The sequence below is a fragment of the Aegilops tauschii genome, chromosome 1, assembly GCF_002575655.3.
Source record: "Aegilops tauschii subsp. strangulata cultivar AL8/78 chromosome 1, Aet v6.0, whole genome shotgun sequence".
Lineage (NCBI taxonomy): Eukaryota > Viridiplantae > Streptophyta > Magnoliopsida > Poales > Poaceae > Aegilops > Aegilops tauschii.
Genome location: NC_053035.3, coordinates 400,445,417 through 400,464,370, shown reverse-complemented (window position 1 = coordinate 400,464,370; position 18,954 = coordinate 400,445,417). Strand labels below are relative to the sequence as shown.

General features: G+C 46.8%; 3 protein-coding genes across 3 annotated transcripts; 2 read left to right on the top strand and 1 right to left on the bottom strand.

The window, feature by feature from the left end:
* The first annotated feature begins 229 nt into the window (after positions 1–229).
* LOC120961811 (calcium-dependent protein kinase 16) lies at positions 230–6,320 on the top strand. Its single transcript, XM_020320735.4, has 7 exons — positions 230–1,605; positions 3,182–3,325; positions 3,403–3,555; positions 4,531–4,646; positions 4,756–4,923; positions 5,547–5,777; positions 5,872–6,320. The coding sequence occupies exons 1-7, from the start codon at positions 918–920 to the stop codon at positions 6,019–6,021; spliced, it is 1,650 nt and encodes a 549-aa protein (XP_020176324.1). The 5' UTR covers positions 230–917; the 3' UTR covers positions 6,022–6,320.
* A 1,719-nt stretch (positions 6,321–8,039) lies between these two features.
* LOC109761927 (uncharacterized) lies at positions 8,040–13,644 on the top strand. Its single transcript, XM_020320734.4, has 8 exons — positions 8,040–8,623; positions 8,875–9,453; positions 9,803–10,103; positions 10,192–10,471; positions 10,706–10,813; positions 11,084–11,362; positions 12,039–12,182; positions 13,169–13,644. The coding sequence occupies exons 1-8, from the start codon at positions 8,365–8,367 to the stop codon at positions 13,343–13,345; spliced, it is 2,127 nt and encodes a 708-aa protein (XP_020176323.1). The 5' UTR covers positions 8,040–8,364; the 3' UTR covers positions 13,346–13,644.
* A 370-nt stretch (positions 13,645–14,014) lies between these two features.
* On the bottom strand, positions 14,015–16,618 carry LOC109761979 (uncharacterized). Its single transcript, XM_020320787.4, has 6 exons — positions 16,229–16,618; positions 15,722–15,850; positions 15,497–15,617; positions 15,343–15,424; positions 14,617–14,770; positions 14,015–14,527 (listed from the first exon to the last, which is right to left on the bottom strand). The coding sequence occupies exons 1-6, from the start codon at positions 16,502–16,504 to the stop codon at positions 14,393–14,395; spliced, it is 897 nt and encodes a 298-aa protein (XP_020176376.1). The 5' UTR covers positions 16,505–16,618; the 3' UTR covers positions 14,015–14,392.
* Positions 16,619–18,954: the final 2,336 nt, after the last annotated feature.

Here is an 18,954-nt window from a genome sequence, read left to right as displayed (position 1 = left end):
CGGAGGAGGCTGCCCTGGCAGCGTACCAGGCGGCGTTCAGGTGGGCTAGCCCTGCTCCGGTCTTCATCGACCTCACCGACGACGGTGGCGTCGACGTCAAGGGCAAGGCCGACGACGTCTAGGGCAGCGTGCGGGACGGCAGCAGACGGGCGCAGACTTTTTTAATATTTTATTTAATGTTTAATTATATTTAAGTGGACTTTGGCCGGCGTTTGACCGGCCACTTATGTTTAATTATGTTTATTTTTATGTTTATTTCGTGTGAGTTGTTTTTTTTCATGCTGGTATATTTGGATCGGCCTCCTCGTTAGACGGTCAAACCGATCCATATTAAAATGCGGACGCTTACTCGTCTGGCCGACCCAAACGAATAAAAAACGGATAAAGCCCGCGTCGGTTTGGTTCATCTCTAAACAATGAAATCGGGGCCTGGTTCTCATCTCGCCAGATTCCTCTGCCCACGGCCGTCGAGATGAAATCCCGGTAGGGGAGTGCGGTCAAACTGCCGACCGTGGGCCCCGCCACCCCCGAACTCCCCGCAGAGGCCCCGACCCCGCCCTCGGGCCCGCCGCCCAGCGACCCATCGGGCTCACCAAACCATCATCACATGTGGGAATGTTCCCCACCCTTGTCCTCCCCACCACCGCCCCCGCGGCTACGCGTCCCCCGCGCCCCGTCCCCCACGGCTCCTCCATACCGTTACCCGACGACACAGGTCTCGTCTCTCTCTACTACTTCAAAGACTACTACTGCTCTGCCTCTACATCTCTAGCTAGCTGCTCCCTTCTCTGTCCCTCGGCACAGCAGTCAGTTCATCTCTCTCTCCTCCTCGACCCGTCCTCCTCCCCTCTCCCGCACCCGCGCGGCGCCCAATGCCGTACGAACCCTAGCGGCCCCACCCCCGATCTCGCGCGGCCATGGGCAACTGCTGCCGCTCCCCGGCGGCCGCGGCGCGGGAGGACGTCTCGTCGTCGCACTTCCCCGCCTCCGCCGGGAAGAAGAAGCCCCACCAGGCGCGGAACGGCGGCGGCGCGGGGGGAGGCGGAGGCGGGGGCGGCGCCGCCGGAGCCGGGGAGAAGAAGCGCCTCTCGGTGCTCGGGGAGGAGGGCCGCGACGTGAGCGGCGGGATCGACGACAAGTACGCGCTGGACCGGGAGCTGGGGCGGGGCGAGTTCGGGGTCACGTACCTGTGCATGGACCGGGGATCCAAGGAGCTGCTCGCCTGCAAGTCCATCTCCAAGCGCAAGCTGCGCACGCCCGTCGACGTGGAGGACGTGCGCCGGGAGGTGGCCATCATGCGCCACCTGCCCCGCAGCGCCAGCATCGTCACGCTGCGGGAGGCCTGCGAGGACGACGGCGCCGTGCACCTCGTCATGGAGCTCTGCGAGGGCGGGGAGCTCTTCGACCGCATCGTCGCGCGGGGCCACTACACGGAGCGCGCCGCCGCCGCCGTCACGCGCACCATCGTCGAGGTCGTGCAGCTCTGCCACCACCACGGCGTCATCCACCGCGACCTCAAGCCCGAGAACTTCCTCTTCGCCAACAAGAAGGAGAACTCCCCGCTCAAGGCCATCGACTTCGGCCTCTCCATCTTCTTCAAGCCCGGTGAGCCGCCGAGATCCACCGTGATTTGGACGAACTGGTCGCTGCACTTTTGGACGATTTTTTTTTCTCTGCCTAAGCGCGTGATCCGTGGGTTGGTGGCGGTTTCTGGGTGGAATTTTTGGTAGTGCTCGGTACTGTAGCTGAGTGCTATTTCCGTGCTTGCGTAATCTGACTAGAACTAGATTTTGGTGGTTCTCTTTTGGTAGGACTTTTTAGATGTATTCTTTCTTTCGCAGCAAGTTGGTGGTATGTCAGTACTCGGTAGTATGTCTCTTGATATAGTCGGCTCTTGCAGATTGTGCTGCTAGTCCAGATACTGGAATCTTAGGTGCTAGGTTGACTTGCTGGTTCATGGGTGACTGCTATTTTTAGGATTTGGGAATCAGACGGCACATTGCTGTTGCCAAAAATAGTGCACAATGTCGTTTTGCTTGTAGTCCATACTCCATACCAAGTCTTGGTATCTGAATGCTGATACCATGTTCGACCTGAGCTCAATTATTTTGGGAAATAGTAAGGCATCAGGTGGCCTATCATCATCTATACGTAGCTGTTAGTTGACTTATCGTTATGTATAAGCAGCTCATTTGGCGGCAGTAGTATTGTGTTATTATTTATAAGAAGTCATACTGATCATGAAAAATATGCCACAGTAAACTTTGAAACAATACTGATAACAGTTTCACACAGTTGTGCCCCTTTATATTGCTTGCTCTCACTCAATAGGCACCATTTGTCCATTTCTGTTCCATATCTCTTATACCCTCTTGTTGAAAAAGTAATTAAGTCTTGAACTACTTGAATCATTAATGTGCTGTAAATCTATGCTCGGTTCTACACCATATTTCTCTTGTTGATTTCCTGTTATGAAACATTTCACATCCCACAGCTTGAACCTTATTGAGTTTATTGTGGAATTCTCACCCTTGCTCGTGTGTCACTTGTCCTTCATGCCATCAATACTTACAAGCACCTAGTCTTTGTTGCCATATTGATCTTGCTTACTTGGTTTGTTTGTTTGTTTCAATCACTAAGAATTGGCTCCAATTGATTTTGATGTATGTATGGAGCCACCAAACAGTTGTAACTTATGAACTTATATCTTGCCGTTGCCGTAGCTTGATACATTTAACTTGCTTCACAAAAAGAAAGTGGTCTATCTGTTTCTTGTTGATTTGTTCACTATTGATTATAGGCATCCCAAATGTTTTTAGGCAACACATCTTATTGCCAATCTGGCCTTTGGTATTAATCAACATAGCATCTTTATAGGCTTGAAAACACGTGTCCTTGCAGCACTGTCCTTGTAGGAAGAATGTACTAATAGATAAGCCATCTGAAAATGTGTAACGTACCTTTCCTTATACGACGCTGTTGGATTTGTAATGCCTCTTTATGTCAAGAAAGCCCTCAAATATCACTTTTTATGTTTGTAATTCTAGTCAACTGGAACTTCGATGATTTACTTTGCTATCTGTCGCACGCCTTTAATTATTCCCTGTGAAATGTCTATTACACATATATGTTTAAACATTTTGTACCGTACATAATATGATGGCATTATGCAATTGTTTAGGTGAGAAGTTCTCTGAAATTGTGGGAAGTCCCTACTATATGGCTCCTGAAGTGCTGAAGAGAAACTATGGACCTGAAATAGACATTTGGAGTGCTGGCGTTATCTTGTATATATTGTTATGCGGTGTTCCTCCATTTTGGGCTGGTACTTTGCCTTATCTTTGTGAGAACCTTTTATCCTTCAGCTTTGCTTTCACGCGGTCTTACCATGCTATATTGCAGAGACTGAACAAGGAGTGGCACAAGCTATCCTTCGCGGAAATATAGATTTTAAGAGAGAACCCTGGCCCCATGTTTCTGATAATGCTAAAGATCTAGTTCGGCAGATGCTTCAGCCTGACCCGAAAATCAGGCTTACGGCAAAGCAAGTTCTTGGTAAGATGTACATAGTGGTAGTGCTTTCAAACAGGCACTGTGTTATGTTAGTTTCAATATCCTCAAAGTTCACGAAACATCAAATTTGCGTAAGTTCCTACTGTTTGGTACTGCTTTAAACTTCAGCCTGTCCCCCCTTTCATGTTTTGTTTTTCAATGGCAGTGTGTAATCTGATAGCTAGAAGATCACTGGACCAGTCTGCCTTGTTTTGAATAGTTCTCCATTTTTGCACATAAGTATCTACCAACCATATCCTGATGTCATGTCATGTAATTTATTTTGGCTATGCGGTAAATCTGTTGTCCCATTGGATCTAATACTCAGATCAATTTGAAGGACCCACTGCCTAACACTTGTAGTAAAAGTTATGCAGGATCCACTTTGAATCCTTGCTCTAGTAGTTGCCTCGCTATATTTTCTGGTAGCATATTATTGACTTCTGTAAGCTGGATGAAATATACTGAGCAATGCTGAATCCAAAAGTAAACATAAGTAGAAATCTGTTGGGCGAAGGCGCCGAGAATAAAATGAGGATTGAGGAAGTAGATTTTAAATGTTGCTGTAATCTGGAGATACACCGTTGATGTCTGGCATGAAACACAGTTGCAAGCACCAGATGGCAATTACATGGAGCGTGTGCTAAAAATAAATAAAAAAGAAGCTTGTCGATTATTCAAGACATGGACAGCATAATATTGATTTTGCACTCTACTGAGTTAGTATGTGCTTAATATTTTAGCAAAATAGACGAAGCCTAATTTCTTAATTTTGCTGCTTCATGTTCTAACATTTAAGCTACATGCGTTCCTTCTTACAATCGTGGATGCCTATTGAACCGGCTATCGAAGTTTCCCATACTACCCACCAGTTATCCACACAATTAATCGACCTTATGTTACTGTGCATCCTGTTTTTCTTAATTCTTTTTTCCAGATAGTTTGATATTCATAGATTCTTGATTTCTGTTGTCACAGAGCATACATGGCTTCAAAATGCAAAGAAAGCTCCAAATGTTCCTCTTGGAGACATCGTAAAGTCAAGGCTGAAACAATTTTCAAGGATGAATAGATTTAAAAGAAGAGCTCTAAGGGTTTGAATTTCGTTTTCCCATAAATTGAATTTTGTGTCCTCTGATACTGAATATATTTTCTCAAATTTACATCGAAAATATGTTGTACTGAGGAAATTTATTTGACTAGGTTATTGCTGACCACTTGTCGGCTGAAGAAGTTGAGGACATAAAGGAGATGTTCAAAGTGATGGATACTGATAATGACGGTATAGTCTCATATGAAGAGTTGAAGAGCGGGATTGCAAAATTTGGTTCTCACCTTGCAGAATCTGAAGTGCAAATGTTAATAGAAGCTGTAAGTAATGTACAGGATTTTCCTTGCTTGTTAAACTGTTCAGTTAGATTAACTTAGCCTATCCTTGATCAGTCCAAACTGAATGACATTATTTCTGCAAAAAGTTATGTATGATAGATAGCTCTTCTATTGCTCGATCAACCAGAACTGCAGTAAAATATATTGACATGTTTTCTGTACCAGATGGGTAGAAGTATTGTAAATTGTGGTCCCTTTTTGAACTAGTTTAGTTCTTGGGACCTTGAAAAGTAGCAATAAGGGATACAAGATATAATCAACTTCTACTTTCATTTCCAATAAGGACATTTCTATTCTACTCACTTCATATGTTGTTTATGATAGATAAGATCTAGAGCCTCATGGCTAACATTTTTCTGAAGTTCTGATTTATACAGGTTGAACATATAGAGCTCAGTGTACCTGCTAATTCTTTATCATTTACCATCTTTTTTTGGGGGGTCGCATAAGGTCCATAAGAAGAGTATACCACTATTGCTTGTGATGTGAGAGTCAACTTGAGAATTAAGTAGTCCAAATGGCTTGACTTGTGTAGTGTCCTCTAGTATTTACAAGAACAAAATGTTGAAGATTTGCATATCTGATCTTTGTTGGTTGGATGTTAGGTGGATACAAATGGTAGAGGAGCACTAGATTATGGTGAATTTTTGGCTGTCTCACTTCATCTACAAAGGATGGCAAATGATGAGCACCTTCGGCGGGCCTTCCTGTTTTTCGATAAGGATGGCGATGGTTTTATTGAGCCTGAGGAGCTTCAGGAGGCCCTGGCGGAGGATGGGGCGGTAGATATCACAGAAGTGGTGAAGGACATATTGCAAGAAGTTGACACCGACAAGGTGGAGGTTCATTTGCACTTTTGCCAAAAGGAGGGTACAACCTTCAGAATGTATCCCTCACGATACTTAACATCTGCTTTGATTGTTTCTGCAGGATGGCAAAATTAGCTTCGAAGAGTTTGTAGCAATGATGAAAACCGGCACAGACTGGCGGAAGGCTTCACGGCATTATTCGAGAGGACGATTCAATAGCCTAAGCATAAGGCTTATCAAGGATGGATCTGTAAAGATGGGAAATGAGTGAAATCACAGGCTTGCAGCTGATGCTCTTATTCCGGTCACGTAAGTCCGGCCGTTGGCCCACTAAGCATAGACCCTCTTTCCTTCTCTGATGATTATTTTGGCGGAAATTTAATTAGATAGGCTCCCCCCCTGATTGGCTTACTCGTGTAAGTAGCTTTCCCGGTATCGCTGAGGTGAGGAGCACGCACCGAATGATGCACCAACTGCTCCTGCCTGATGATATCTCCTTTTGCTGTACCTGATGCTAAGTGTTGTACAATATTTTGTTGTTTCCCCCTCAGATACACTTTGTTGGCTTGATGGAATCGTGTGTACTGTATTGGTGGTTAAGAGCTAGATATGCCGAGTAGGCCACTGACTGTTAGTGCAGCCTTGCTTTCAACTGTACCAAAACAGCATATCGCCAAGGGAAGAGGACAAGAGGGCGCCAGGTAGCCGCAACTTTTTTGTATAGTGCTACCCTATGTGTGCCGTTCTATTTGCAGTAGGAGTGCACCAGATTGTCTGTGGGTACGCTGCTGTGTTGCTGTCTGGTACTGAAAGTTTCGGCTACGTGCCAAGACGGGATCAGGGTAACCTGCAGTTTGTCGTCACAGTATAATTTTGAGAGTTTGCCTGGTCTCATGTAGTACTTGTAGCGGTCCACTTATTGTTCGTGGGTTTAAACTTTAAACCCAACTGCTCTTGGGGCCATTGCTTCCGAAATCATTGGAGATTGTGTGGCATTCCTCCCATTTCGCTGACTAATCATGTTGCCTTTACACTTAAGCTTCAGCTACCGCCGTTTTCGAGCGGAGAAGAAAATCAAAAGAGGAAGCGGCTTGTTTAGACAGCGAATTATCAGCTTTATCATTCCAAAGTCCAAACTAATAAAGATTAGAGAACATATTAAAGGCGGGCTGGACCAGTGGAGATGTAATAGGTGCAGGTCTGTCGAGCTCAAAAACAGTGTTCCCCAAACTTTAATCAGTTTGTAGTGATTTGAGCATACATAATCTGCTTAAGGAGTGTAGTAGTAGCCGCATGCCTGGAGGCTGGAGATGGGAGTGTTCAAGTCACCTAATAAAGATGTAAAGTAACCAGACCAAGCTTTGCTCCCCTTTCACTACTAATGGAAAAAAAGGAACATAAATGAGGCCAGTATTTACTGGCGTTATCACCAGACCTTGAAGAGAACATGAACTGCTCGCTGGGACGGTCTTCTTATTTATAAATCGCTTTTCCAGCGGTCGTCAATTAAGATCACATCTGTGATGACTCGCTGTAAGCAATCATTAAGCGTACAAACAGCACGAACGCAATCTTTTGCTTTTACGAGGTAGAGCACTAACTTTGAGCACTTTTCTTTTGTTTTTACCCTACTCCCATAGATAGTCGTTCCCCGAACTACCATGACAAGGAGGTCTCCAGTGCGACGTCGTTTTTACTGGATGGTACGCCTAACCAGACGAGATTAAAAAAAGAAGCAGGTTTTTCAGGTGGTGAACAAAACAAGTCGCAGACGCACTGTCAACCAGTCCTCTACTGTAGCCTTTTCCTTTCTTCGATCGCACAAAACCCACACGCCCCACTGCGAGCTAGCCCATAACGCTCATCTACCAAACCAGAGTCCAGAACATCACGCAATTAATCAGCAGCATCACTCATTGATCCATTCAGTAACCAGCCAGTGCACGATCGCACGGCCGCTCCGGCCCGGCCCGGCGAGGACGCAATTATGCCCTCAGCTGCTCGCTAAAGCCGGAGCAGGTGCGGTTCCAATAGTAGGGCCGCGGGGTTCGGGAAAGGTGCGAAGGGAAGGCCGACCTGCCCTACCACGGCAGGCAGATAGATCTGACGTCGTTGCCGCTGGACGCTGGTAGTAGTACCTGGTAGGAGTGGTAGATCGGCCGATCCGCCGTGTCCGTCACGAGCGCCGCGCGCCGCAGAGGATCCGGATCCCCCAGCGGGGCGGGGAGCGGGGGCGGCGTCCAGCGCAACAGCGACTGACAATAATGACGGCCCCGCTCCCTCCACGTCGGATCGCTCCATCATCCTGCCGCGCGCGCGCACCAGACCACCCACCGCGGGCGCCCCTCGACAGCGGCCCCGGGCCGACGCCGACATCGACACGCTGGCCCGCGGGCCCCGCGCGTCAGCCCCGAGAAGGCGCTGTCGTGTGCGGGCGCGTTGGTTGGATCCCGTGCGGCCTCGCTCCCGCTAGTGCTTTGCTCTCGCTCTCGGTCTCTCTCTCGTCGCAGTTGCGTCGCGTGCCGCGGTACCCGCTCGCCTCGCCCCGCTTCGCTTCAAATGGTGGCCGTGGCGGCGCAGGGTCAGCGGCGGGCGCACGAGTGATTCGCTGGCCATGGCGCGTGGCGCGGAGGAGGCCGTCGGCGTCGTGGGGCTGGGGTTCCCCGCCGACGCCGGCCACGGCCTCGCGCTGCGGCACGGCGTCCTCGCGGGGAGGCGAGGGGACGAATCCGCCGACTCCGACGACCCCCGGCTCCCGCCGCTGCGGCTCGGCGCCTCCTACTCCGCCTCCGACGGGGCCGGGGCCGCGCTCGCGAGCCCCGCCTCCAGCTCCTCCTCCGACGCCTTCCTCAGCACGACCTCCACGCCTTCAGGTACACTCCCGGTCCATTAGTTTTTCCCCGGTGTGTTGAACCCTCCTGGCCATCGGCGCGCGCGGCCGGCCTCCCGAGAGCGACCGGGGCGTGTGATTGACTCACTGACTGACGCTGTGAATCTCGATCTCTGCGCGTCAACGAGAGACGCATATGCTTCAAGCTCGCGCGTGTGCTTTTGCTCGAGTTCTGAATTCTGATCCGAATTTTGTCGCTTCTGTTTTCGTTTGGCTGTTTCGCTTGGAGATCAGGGCTGCTGAATCCGTACGGGGTGTGGTCGCCGCCACGCGCGCCGTCGGAGGCGTCGGAGTTCGGCACGGCGCGCGAGTACGACACCACCGACCTCTTCTTCGGCGAGAACTGGCTCTACGACGACCACCTGTTCCACCGCGAGCCGGAGACCAGTGGCAAGAGCGGCGACGGCGACGAGGAGGACAAGTTCATTGTTGACCCCGACGTCGGCGAGATTGGCGACGACAGCGGCCGACGCCACGACCGCAGCAAGGGCAATGCAGAGGCGTATACGAAACCGCCCTGCAGTTGCTGCCACGGGGAAATGGATCACAAGAATGGTCGGGAGTTTGTGAGGGATTCTTGGTCTGCTGTGTACGGGAGGTATCAGATCATGGACGACCTGACGGAGGTGCTTGATGAGTGCGGTGCGGACGCGCACCAGTTCAGGCGCAATGTGAATGACGATGCCACACTCAAGGGCGGTCCGTTAGTGGATTCCAGGAGTGGAGATGACAAGGAGTTTGATCTCAGTGCGCTGGAGAAGGAGCTTCAGATGCTCAGTCCGTACTTGTCTGAAGACGCAAATGCTGCTAACAGTAAGTGCTTCTGCCCTCTTCCATATTCCTCAGGATCATTTGTCATGCTTCGCTCTAACAAGTTTGGAACGATTCACTCTGTGATTGGATTGTTTTCTGAAGAGATTATATTTTGTACTAGCACCTGACTGTCGCAATTCTAGAACATTGGTATATGCTTGAATTACGAACCCAGAACAAACTTGAATTGTGATGTAATTTTGCTGGTTGATCTGATGTAGTTTTTCTGGTTGATCCAGATTTGCGTACCTTTGTAATTCCAAAATTCGTTGTCCTCATATGAAGTGAATTTATTTATTTTTGCTTGTGTACTAGTTGGTTCCATTCTGACTTTATTTATCTCTTTCAGACCATAGGTTTAACCATGACTTCAGAGTAAAAGATGAACTGGATATTGACCTTATAACAGATGACAAAATTGTCGATGACAAGGAATTTCTAAAGGATAGTTACAGCGTGCACCCTTTTCCTGAGATTAGTATTCCTGAAGATATTTATGGGATGGAGGACTTCGGGCCAGCGGATACAAATGTTCAAAATGCTGCTCATAATATCGATGAAGGTCCGAAAACGGCGATTGATCTTGCAAGCTCTGTTTTTCATCAAGAATATGAGGAATTTGAGCTGAGGATTTTCCACCGGAAGAACAGGTTCACTATCCAATACCTTTTCTATTTATTTCTGCCAAATAATTATTTGGATATACTTGTATGCTCATGTGATAGGATTTCCCTGCAGGACTGGCTTTGAGGAAAACAAAGATTTTCCTATTGTGGTAGATTCAGTTGTTGCCGGAAGATATCGCATCACTGAATATCTCGGTTCCGCTGCATTCAGCAGGGTCGTACAGGCACATGATCTTCGCACAGGAATGGATGTCTGCCTTAAAATAATTAAAAATGACAAGGATTTCTTTGATCAGAGTTTGGATGAGATAAAGCTCCTTAAGTTTGTAAATAAACATGATCCGGCAGATGCACATCATATATTGCGCCTATATGATTTTTTCTACTATCAGGTATTGATATGGGGATACAAACCGTTGGCTTGCTTTTACACCATACCTTACAATGAAGAGTCAAATTGCTTTCAAAAAAGAAAAAAAGATCATATTCTTCCAAATCTTAACACTTATGAGCTGTTCTTTTTATGCAAGATGTGTGCTTCAGTTATTGGCCTGTTAAATATTAATCCCAGCATTTTTTTTTCATTTTTGATGTCGCATAATGCTGACAGCTGAAACAATCAACAGGAACATCTTTTCATTGTCACCGAGTTGCTACGGGCAAATCTATATGAATTTCAAAAGTATAACCAGGAGTCCAGTGACGAGGTCTACTTTTCATTGCCCAGAATACAGGTATCTGATTATTACTTCTTTTTTCTGAGAGTATCTCCTTCTGTTCTGCTACCAAAGCACTCTATGTAACCTTATTGTGTATCTTCTGATTTTATTAATGATGTCATTACTTGCAATTAGTAGCACCATATCTATGTTGCGGTTCTTTTGTTCCGCATTTCTCTGTGTGATATTTTTGCGAAGTCTGGAATGTACTTTAAGCATAATTAGTTTATTTCTTGAAAATATAAAAATACCTACTGAAACAGGAGACCTTCCCTTCATTTTCAGGCTATAGCTCGACAGTGCTTAGAAGCTTTGGTGTATTTGCATGATTTAAATATAGTTCACTGTGACCTGAAACCAGAGAACATCCTTATGAAGAGCTACAGCAGATGTGAAGTCAAGGTTATTGATCTTGGAAGCAGTTGCTTCTTGACAGATAACTTAAGCCTATATGTCCAGTCACGTTCTTACCGTGCTCCTGAGATTATTTTGGGTCTTCCATATGACCAGAGGATTGACATTTGGTCTCTTGGATGTATATTTGCTGAACTGTACTCTGGTGAAGTAAGTTTACATGTTGACTTACAAATTTCCATTTCTGTTTGGTTTGCATGACATATGTGAGGCGCATCAACATACATTTTATCTACTGCGGTTTAAGCCAATCACAGCCAAATATACACCAGAGTTTATCTACAACTAAATGGATATTTGTCCTCTTCAATCTCGATTTTTTTGGTCCTGTTGGGGCTAGTCTTTGGTGCTTGTTTAACCACTCCATTCCAAGACTGCAAGTCTGCAACATGCTTGAATGCTATAGCTCTTCCGCCCTTCACAAGTTGAGTAGGATCTGTTTTTTGGTCTTAAATTGAACAGGAGAGTGAATTCAAAAGCGCATGACCGTATATTTCTGCAGAATACTACTCCCTCTGTAAACAAATATAAGACCGTTTAGATCACTACGGAGGGAGTACAATGTAAGCAAAGAAGAACCTTCTAGTAACATTGCACATACGACAGAACTACCTATTTGATCTGGTATGAACTGAAGATAATGTGTCTAGAATCTTTGTTCAAAACACTAGAAAAATAAAACCAGAGCATTAGCGCACCCTCCAGAGTAAAGTTGAGGAGTTAATGTGATGTCTGGTACTGGTAGAATTACATCTATCTGATCTAATAGCCATGTTCTTCTATTTCTAGAGAAGTAGAGACTGAGGATGCTGGCTACATGTTACAGGTGCTCTTTCCTAATGAATCGGTGTCAACAATTCTTGCTCGGATGATTGGAACAATTGGCCCAATTGACATGCAGATGCTTGCGTTGGGACAGGAGACTCCGAAGTACTTTACAGAAGAGTACGACCTTTTCCACAAGAACGAGGTACATGCTTGTTTACTTTTTTCAGTTTGTGCCTGTCTTTCCAAATATCATAAGTTCCCATCACACATACTTCCAAGTGTGTTTAAGAAAACCAATATTATTTTGTTACCTTTTTCCAGTCTTTGTTTGATGGCGATGTGCATGACATAATATGAGCCTAATTTAGTTTGCATGCACACTTAAGTTGAAGCAAAATTGGGTGCTGTTTTTCATTGTAATCCTTGGGTTTCTGCATATCATTTGAAAGAAGACCAGTCTCTGTCTTAGGGACCTCTTTGTGTCCCACATGCTTGGCATGGTAAATGCAAATGACAGTATTGTGCACAAGTATGCTGCCATAGAAGATTATTTACAGTGCAGTTTTATTTTAAATTTTGTTGTGCCGCACACTTAAAAAATATTATACCCTGTACAACATCTTGAGTTGTGAAGAAATGAAGTCAACAACTGAAATACTTTCCACAAGTAACATTACCAACAAGACACTAGTTGGAAAAACTGTTGCCTTCTGTTACTGGAGGAATTGTGTTTTAGTAGTTGGCCAATGTGTTTTGTGCAAGGGATATGGTTTGCAGCTGTTCAAGGGTACCCATGTTGGTTGGTTTTTATTCTTTGGGATCTGGTTCCCTCAGGTACATTGAGTATGCCAATTTGGTGAACGCCATCCCTGTACATAATCTTGAGAAAGAAACTTCTTTGTCATCACTGCAAAGATCTTTCCATAAGGATTTCAGCTGTTCTATGGCACTTCCACCGGTATCACCACCATAGTTAAAAAAAGGCGTGCCTATGCTCTAGGTGATACCAAAACGCCTAGCGCTTAATGTGCACATAATTGTGCTTAAGTTTGCACTTTGGTCAGAAAAGCGCAAGGCAGTGACAAAACGCGCAATGAATGCCTAGTGTTTTTTAAACTTTGATCACCACACAAGTGTTATTTAGAACATGCATTCGTTTTTCCAACTCCATTTCTCTTCCTATTCTAGGAGACGGGTCAGCTGGAGTATTTGATACCAGAGAAATCCTCCTTGCGGCGCCACTTGCGATGCTCCGACTCCAAGTTTGTTGATTTCCTGTCCTGCCTGCTGCAAATCAACCACAGAAAGAGACCAACAGCCAGGGAAGCGTTGCGGCACCGATGGTTTTCACACAAGTATCGTTGAGCTGCCAATCAAAGACCGTTCTTCACATGGAGGGGACATTTTCGCAGTTCCTCAGCTCATGAAACGACATGTTTTTTTCTTCCTTTTGCAACTGGGTTTTTTGTTCGTGTGGCTTTTTTTTGCCAGGCAATCCTTGGCCTGCTTTGCTAGGTGAATACATACCTGCTCATGCATGTAAATATGAGAAAAGGTTCCTGCCTGTACAGCTGGCGTTTACTCTGATGGAGCTTTTTAAAATACTACTCTGATCTGATGTACTTCTAATTCATAATATAGCAAATTCAAGTTTGGTTTAGGCAGTCCTGGGCCCTATCTTTAGCACTGGAAGATTGTTTGGATTGGGGGTATGTGTGTCCTTGGAAGGTTTTGATATTCAGTTCAAAATTGAATTAAATAGCAAAAGCTCCAAAAATATATCCCTTATCATCATTTCACCTAATTAATCAAAATGTAAACCCAATGGTTGAGTTCAAGTTTCAATAGGCGCAGGCTTAGTTGCCATGCTACTGATTCTTTGTCGCAGTGCCGCTAAGCTCCTGAAAGGCTGGGCAGAAGCAGGATAACGACTGAACTCAGCTACTCAAGCACACAGGAGAAGGTTTACAGACATGTGATGTGAGTTCTGCAATAAATTAGAAGTTACTCTATGTAAAAGCGGAATGAGAGGCATTGTAACTTCACCAAGCGTCTTTCGTCAGCATCCAAAAAGTGCTATACAACGATAAATTAATCACTGATGTAGAACCCTGATCATGCTTTGCAGATCTTTACTCCCTCGTACACGTAAAACCATCAGCAAGGTTGTCTGAGCTTTCAGCAACCAAAAAGTGCTATACAATGATAAATTAAGCTTCATTACAGAAAAAAAAGTCTGTCAGAGCTATATTACATCTTTCTTCTCTGCGGGCAGGGTTACTCCATGTTGAACAATGGCTCGTATGGAAGGACCTAAACGAATATAACTGTACAAGTATACCCTCCAGAAGAACAGCAAGCTTTTGAGCTTTCACCAACTAATCCAATTCAGTTGCAGAGTTGCTGCAAAACTTACATTGCCCGGTCAATTTGTGGGATCCCGTTTCTTTGGAACCACTCTGGCATGTGAAACGCGTCATGCAATGCCGGTCTCACATCATTTTGGAGAGAGAGGCGCTTGAGAAGCGGAAATATCACTCTCATAAGCTAAAATATTTCGAACATAATTGGATCAATAACACTGGATAGTTTAAGTTTAGAACCAAAGAAAGATTTTATCAACAGTGCCACTTTACCTGATCATCCATGGGCTGTCCAGCTGAAAACGTAAGGCACGGTATCCCATTCAATGGCTGTAGTAGGAAACTATATGGATTGTTATCGACAAGCACAATTCTACGGAAATCTTTGGACAAACAAGAAAGATCCTTCACATGGTCTCTATATTCCCTGAAATTGGGAGCATGCCAGTATTAGAAAACTGAACCAGCTCAACTAATGCAGCAGAAAGCTTGATAAACAGGAGCATGAACAGACTAGGATCCACTGCCAATGTGTCCCCATAGATCTGGTTTCAATCTATTCTACAAGAAAGAAGAAAACTCTACCAACCAGGACTAACCCTTGGTGGCATTTTTCTAAGAAACTGATTCAAAAAGAAGATATGGTTTCCAATCGTTTCTGAAAAAAGAGAGGCATGGTTTCAATCTTGGATATGCACATACTGGTGGTGTACCTCCAATTTGCACAACATAATAAATTAATAATAAATGTGGATAAAAGTTGTAGATGACACCAAATCAAAAGAAATGCAAAAATTCCACTAGCATGAATGGAATGCCACAGTGTTATGGTGTACCTTGTACAAGCACTTGTGATATTTAAGTTACTACTTGCAAAGGCCTCCCACTAAAATCAATCAGGGTCGCACTTCACTATTTCAGCGAGCACGAGAATTATCCTCAATCAGGAACAAAGTGTCCATTATTTACAGCTTATAGAGATGTTAATGACCAACTTACGTAGTAACAGTTGATGGTCTGTAGAGACGGCGACAGAACCTATTGTGAGCATCTATCCTGTCAACCAAAGGCTTTGCATATCCTGGGGGAAGCGCAGATCAGTTAGATACTGGGCTCTTGATGGAGAGCAGTATGAATGTTCGACAGGACAAACCTTCCAAACCAGCGGTGAAGAGTATAAGATCGGCAAATTCACTAGTTTTCTGCAAAAACTCGTGCAAACCAGGACGCTCAAAGACAGTTACATGATTCACCCTCTGTCTGCCTTTGGCATCCTTTTACACCAAGAAATAGAAATTCCCATAAGTACCTTCTTGAGAAAGTGAGAACTTAACAACAATATCATAGGGAAAGGGGGGAAAGATGGCCACATGCTTGCCTTGTCGGATGATATGCCCTCCATGTCAAAGCAATGCAACCCTGCTTCGACCGCCTGGGTGCGCACGGTGGCAGGAAGGCTCGATGACTCGTATGCACAGACTAATGTTTCATCCAAGTCCAACACTACCTGAAGATACAACCCCAAAATAGTGATGTGTTATGCAGTCAGAAAGGAAGCTCGCCCAAGAAGACTTGATATCATTCGCAAAAAGAAAAAAGGACTTGATTTGTAAAACAACTACTAATAAACAAACATTCATAGCCTACAATTCTGCTTAATTAAGATAGACATAGTGTTATTCTGTTAGCCATGCCTAAGAAATCATGCTCAGAATGAACCTTGCTCTGTTGCTCAACACTCCTGCCTGCACACAGCAATCCAGTTCTAGAACCACAGCTGGTTTAGCTGCAGTTAACCACTAGCCTCATATAAACCCCGACCACCACGGTGATCCCTATCATAGCAGACTACTATCCTTTCGCGCGGCAACACATGGGTCCGTACCGTGAGCCGCCCAGGCGGCGGAGACAGGGGCGGCAAGTCGTCGGCGGGGGCCTTGGAGGGGAGCTGCACGAAGGCCACCGCGGGGGCGGCGGAGAGGAGGGGGTGGCGGAGGCCGAGGGACCTGAGGAGCTTCGCCAGGGAGGAGGGCGCGCCGCGGATGACCCGGAGAAGGACCTGCAGGAGGAGCCCGAGCCACCCCACCACCGCCCACCACGCCGCCTGCTCCCGGTGCGGCGCCGCCGGCGTCGGCGAGTATACCTCGGTCGCCGCCGCCATGCCCGCGGTCGCCGGAGACGGGGGCTATGAGATAATGCTGGGGTGGACGCGGAGGCGGAGACCGGGCGGGAGGAGCGAAGTGGAGGGGAGGAAGCAATCATAAGGGCGCGCCGGTCGTCGGTCGTGGGCGAGGAGGTACGGTGAAATTTGTGACAGGACGCCCAGTTAACAAGACAGCCCAGTAATATTAGTCCACTTGTGTTCTACAAAAAACTTGTGTTCATTGCTAAAAAAAAACTGGAGCAGTTGAGATTGAGCAATCCCTTCTCGTTAGGGTTTCTCCTACTCACGGCGGCGATAGCCTGCACGTCGAGATCGCTACTCCCCTGCCGTCTCCCCCGTCCTTACCGCCGGTGTGTTGCTCAGGGGTCTCCCTGCGGTAACCACGGTTGCTGGATGCGCGAGGCGATCTAGGGATTCCTCAACAGCCCGATCGTCTTTCTCCATCGGGTTAGGGTTTTCAGAGATGGCGGACAAAGCTTCGGGGTCGAAGACTGTAGACTCCAATGATGTGGCAGAATTGATGGAGAGGCTTGGCCTCCAAGAGAACAATCTGGATGATGTGGTCTTCGAGGAACAAGAACCCCCTCCACCAGAGTCGCTCCGTTGGATGGCTCTGGCTAGGGTTCATACTGCGAAATCCTACAGTCAATACTGGTTCTTCAAGACAATGAGAGCTGCGTGGGATCTGGCACAAGAGTAAAGATTAGACCCCTTGAAGAAAACTTATACACCCTGCAGTTCTCGTGCTTGGGCGATTGGGACAGAGTTATGCAAGATGGACCGTGGAATTTCAAGGGTTTTGCGGTGATCATTGCACCGTATGATGGGTTCACAAAACCGTCCCAAATCAAACTTGACACCCTGGAGATATGGGCACAGATTCACGATCTTCCTGATGGATTTTGTCCCATGTTGAAGGCCATGGCAGGGAAGATTGGTGAGGTGGTGTTCGTGGAACCCAAGTCTCACGACTTTGAAGGAAACTTTTACAGGGTTAGAGTCAAGATCGATGTCAATAAGCCCCTGAAGAATGCTACATCAATTGTCAAAGAAAACAAGCGACAGATTTTTCTGGTGAAGTATGAACGCCTTCCTGACTGGTGTGCAGTGTGTGGCCATCTTGGTCACCAATTCAAGGAGCATGGGGACGGGATCCATCCCCCAAAGGCCCTAGTTTTCAAGGAGCTGGGTGCAAACTGGTTCCGAGGTGCTGGAAGGGGTCCGGGAGAAGGACGAGCTCGCAGAGGCGGCTTCGGTCGTGGTGCACCAAGGGGCGGTGCTGGATTTGGCGCTGGCAGAGGCATGTCCCAGCAGCCACAGCAACATGCAGGAGAAGAGGATGTGGATGCTCTCATGGAGGATGCTGAATCAGCTAGGAAGAGATCGTTGGCGGGCAATACAGGAGACAGAAATCTTGCGAAAGGGGCGTCGGCCAATGCTCTCATGCTGCCGGCACCTCCAATAGTCCCTCCAAGCCCTACATCGCGACAAGAGCAGAAGAGAGCCAAGGTTGCCCTTACTGACAAGGGTTTGCCAAAGAAAAACCTCACCGACAAGACCAAAGAAGCGCCCATCGTGGAGACCCAGAGCGGCCTCCGCGGGGCACAATGAGTATATTGTGTTGGAACTGTCGTGGGGTGGGTAGACCTGCGACAGTTCGTGAGCTTTGCGACCTTGCAAAGCAGTTTACCCCGGCAGTACTTTGTATAGTGGAAACCCAACTAGACAGGGTACGTGTCGAGAATTTGAAATCTTCTTTCGGTTATGATAATAGTTTTGCTGTAAGCAGTTCTGGTAGAAGTGGAGGTTTAGGCGTGTTTTGGAATAATGAAATAAAGTTGAAAGTTGATGGTTACTCTAGGTATCACATTGATGCACTAATCGATGAATCAGGTCCAAACCCTTGGAGGCTAACCTGTGTCTATGGAGAAGCATAGTTTGCATCAAGGCAAAATACGTGGGACACTATTCGGAGTGTCGCAGGAATGTCTCCCTTACCATGGCTCCTGATAGGCGATTTCAACGAAGTACTGCATGCGGGAGAGCATGATGGAGTGGGACAGAGAAGCCAGAGCCAGATTGCTTCTTTCAGATCAGTTGTTGATGACTGTGCTTTGCTTGATCTGGGGTATACAGGAATTCCATGGACTTTTGAGCATAAGGTTGCAGGAGGCTCATATACTAGAGTCAGGCTGGATAGAGCACTCGCTTGCAGTGCTTGGACTGCGCAGTTTCCAAGGGCGCGAGTAGACCACCTGACGGCAGGATCATCGGATCATGTGCCCATTATTTTACACCCGCACGGCGAGGCTGGGGTGAGACAGCGACAACATGTATTCCGGTACGAGACGATGTGGGAATTACATGACCAACTGCACACAAAGGTAGCTAATGATTGGGGGGGGGGGCTCGCCGGCATGCAGCTCCGTGGCGGAAATCAAGGAAAA

Bases quoted from the DNA above. Each gene is read 5' to 3' on its own strand.
- LOC120961811 (XM_020320735.4), top strand. From the start codon at position 918: ATGGGCAACTGCTGCCGCTCCCCGGCGGCCGCGGCGCGGGAGGACGTC. The intron at 1,606-3,181 runs GTGAGCCGCCGA...GCAATTGTTTAG, and splicing joins CTCCATCTTCTTCAAGCCCG to GTGAGAAGTTCTCTGAAATT. The intron at 3,556-4,530 runs GTAAGATGTACA...CTGTTGTCACAG, and splicing joins TACGGCAAAGCAAGTTCTTG to AGCATACATGGCTTCAAAAT.
- LOC109761927 (XM_020320734.4), top strand. From the start codon at position 8,365: ATGGCGCGTGGCGCGGAGGAGGCCGTCGGCGTCGTGGGGCTGGGGTTC. The intron at 8,624-8,874 runs GTACACTCCCGG...CTTGGAGATCAG, and splicing joins CACGACCTCCACGCCTTCAG to GGCTGCTGAATCCGTACGGG. The intron at 10,104-10,191 runs GTTCACTATCCA...ATTTCCCTGCAG, and splicing joins ATTTTCCACCGGAAGAACAG to GACTGGCTTTGAGGAAAACA.
- LOC109761979 (XM_020320787.4), bottom strand. From the start codon at position 16,504: ATGGCGGCGGCGACCGAGGTATACTCGCCGACGCCGGCGGCGCCGCAC. The intron at 15,618-15,721 runs GCAAGCATGTGG...TTGGTGTAAAAG, and splicing joins AGGGCATATCATCCGACAAG to GATGCCAAAGGCAGACAGAG. The intron at 14,771-15,342 runs GTAAGTTGGTCA...TCCCAATTTCAG, and splicing joins AGACCATCAACTGTTACTAC to GGAATATAGAGACCATGTGA.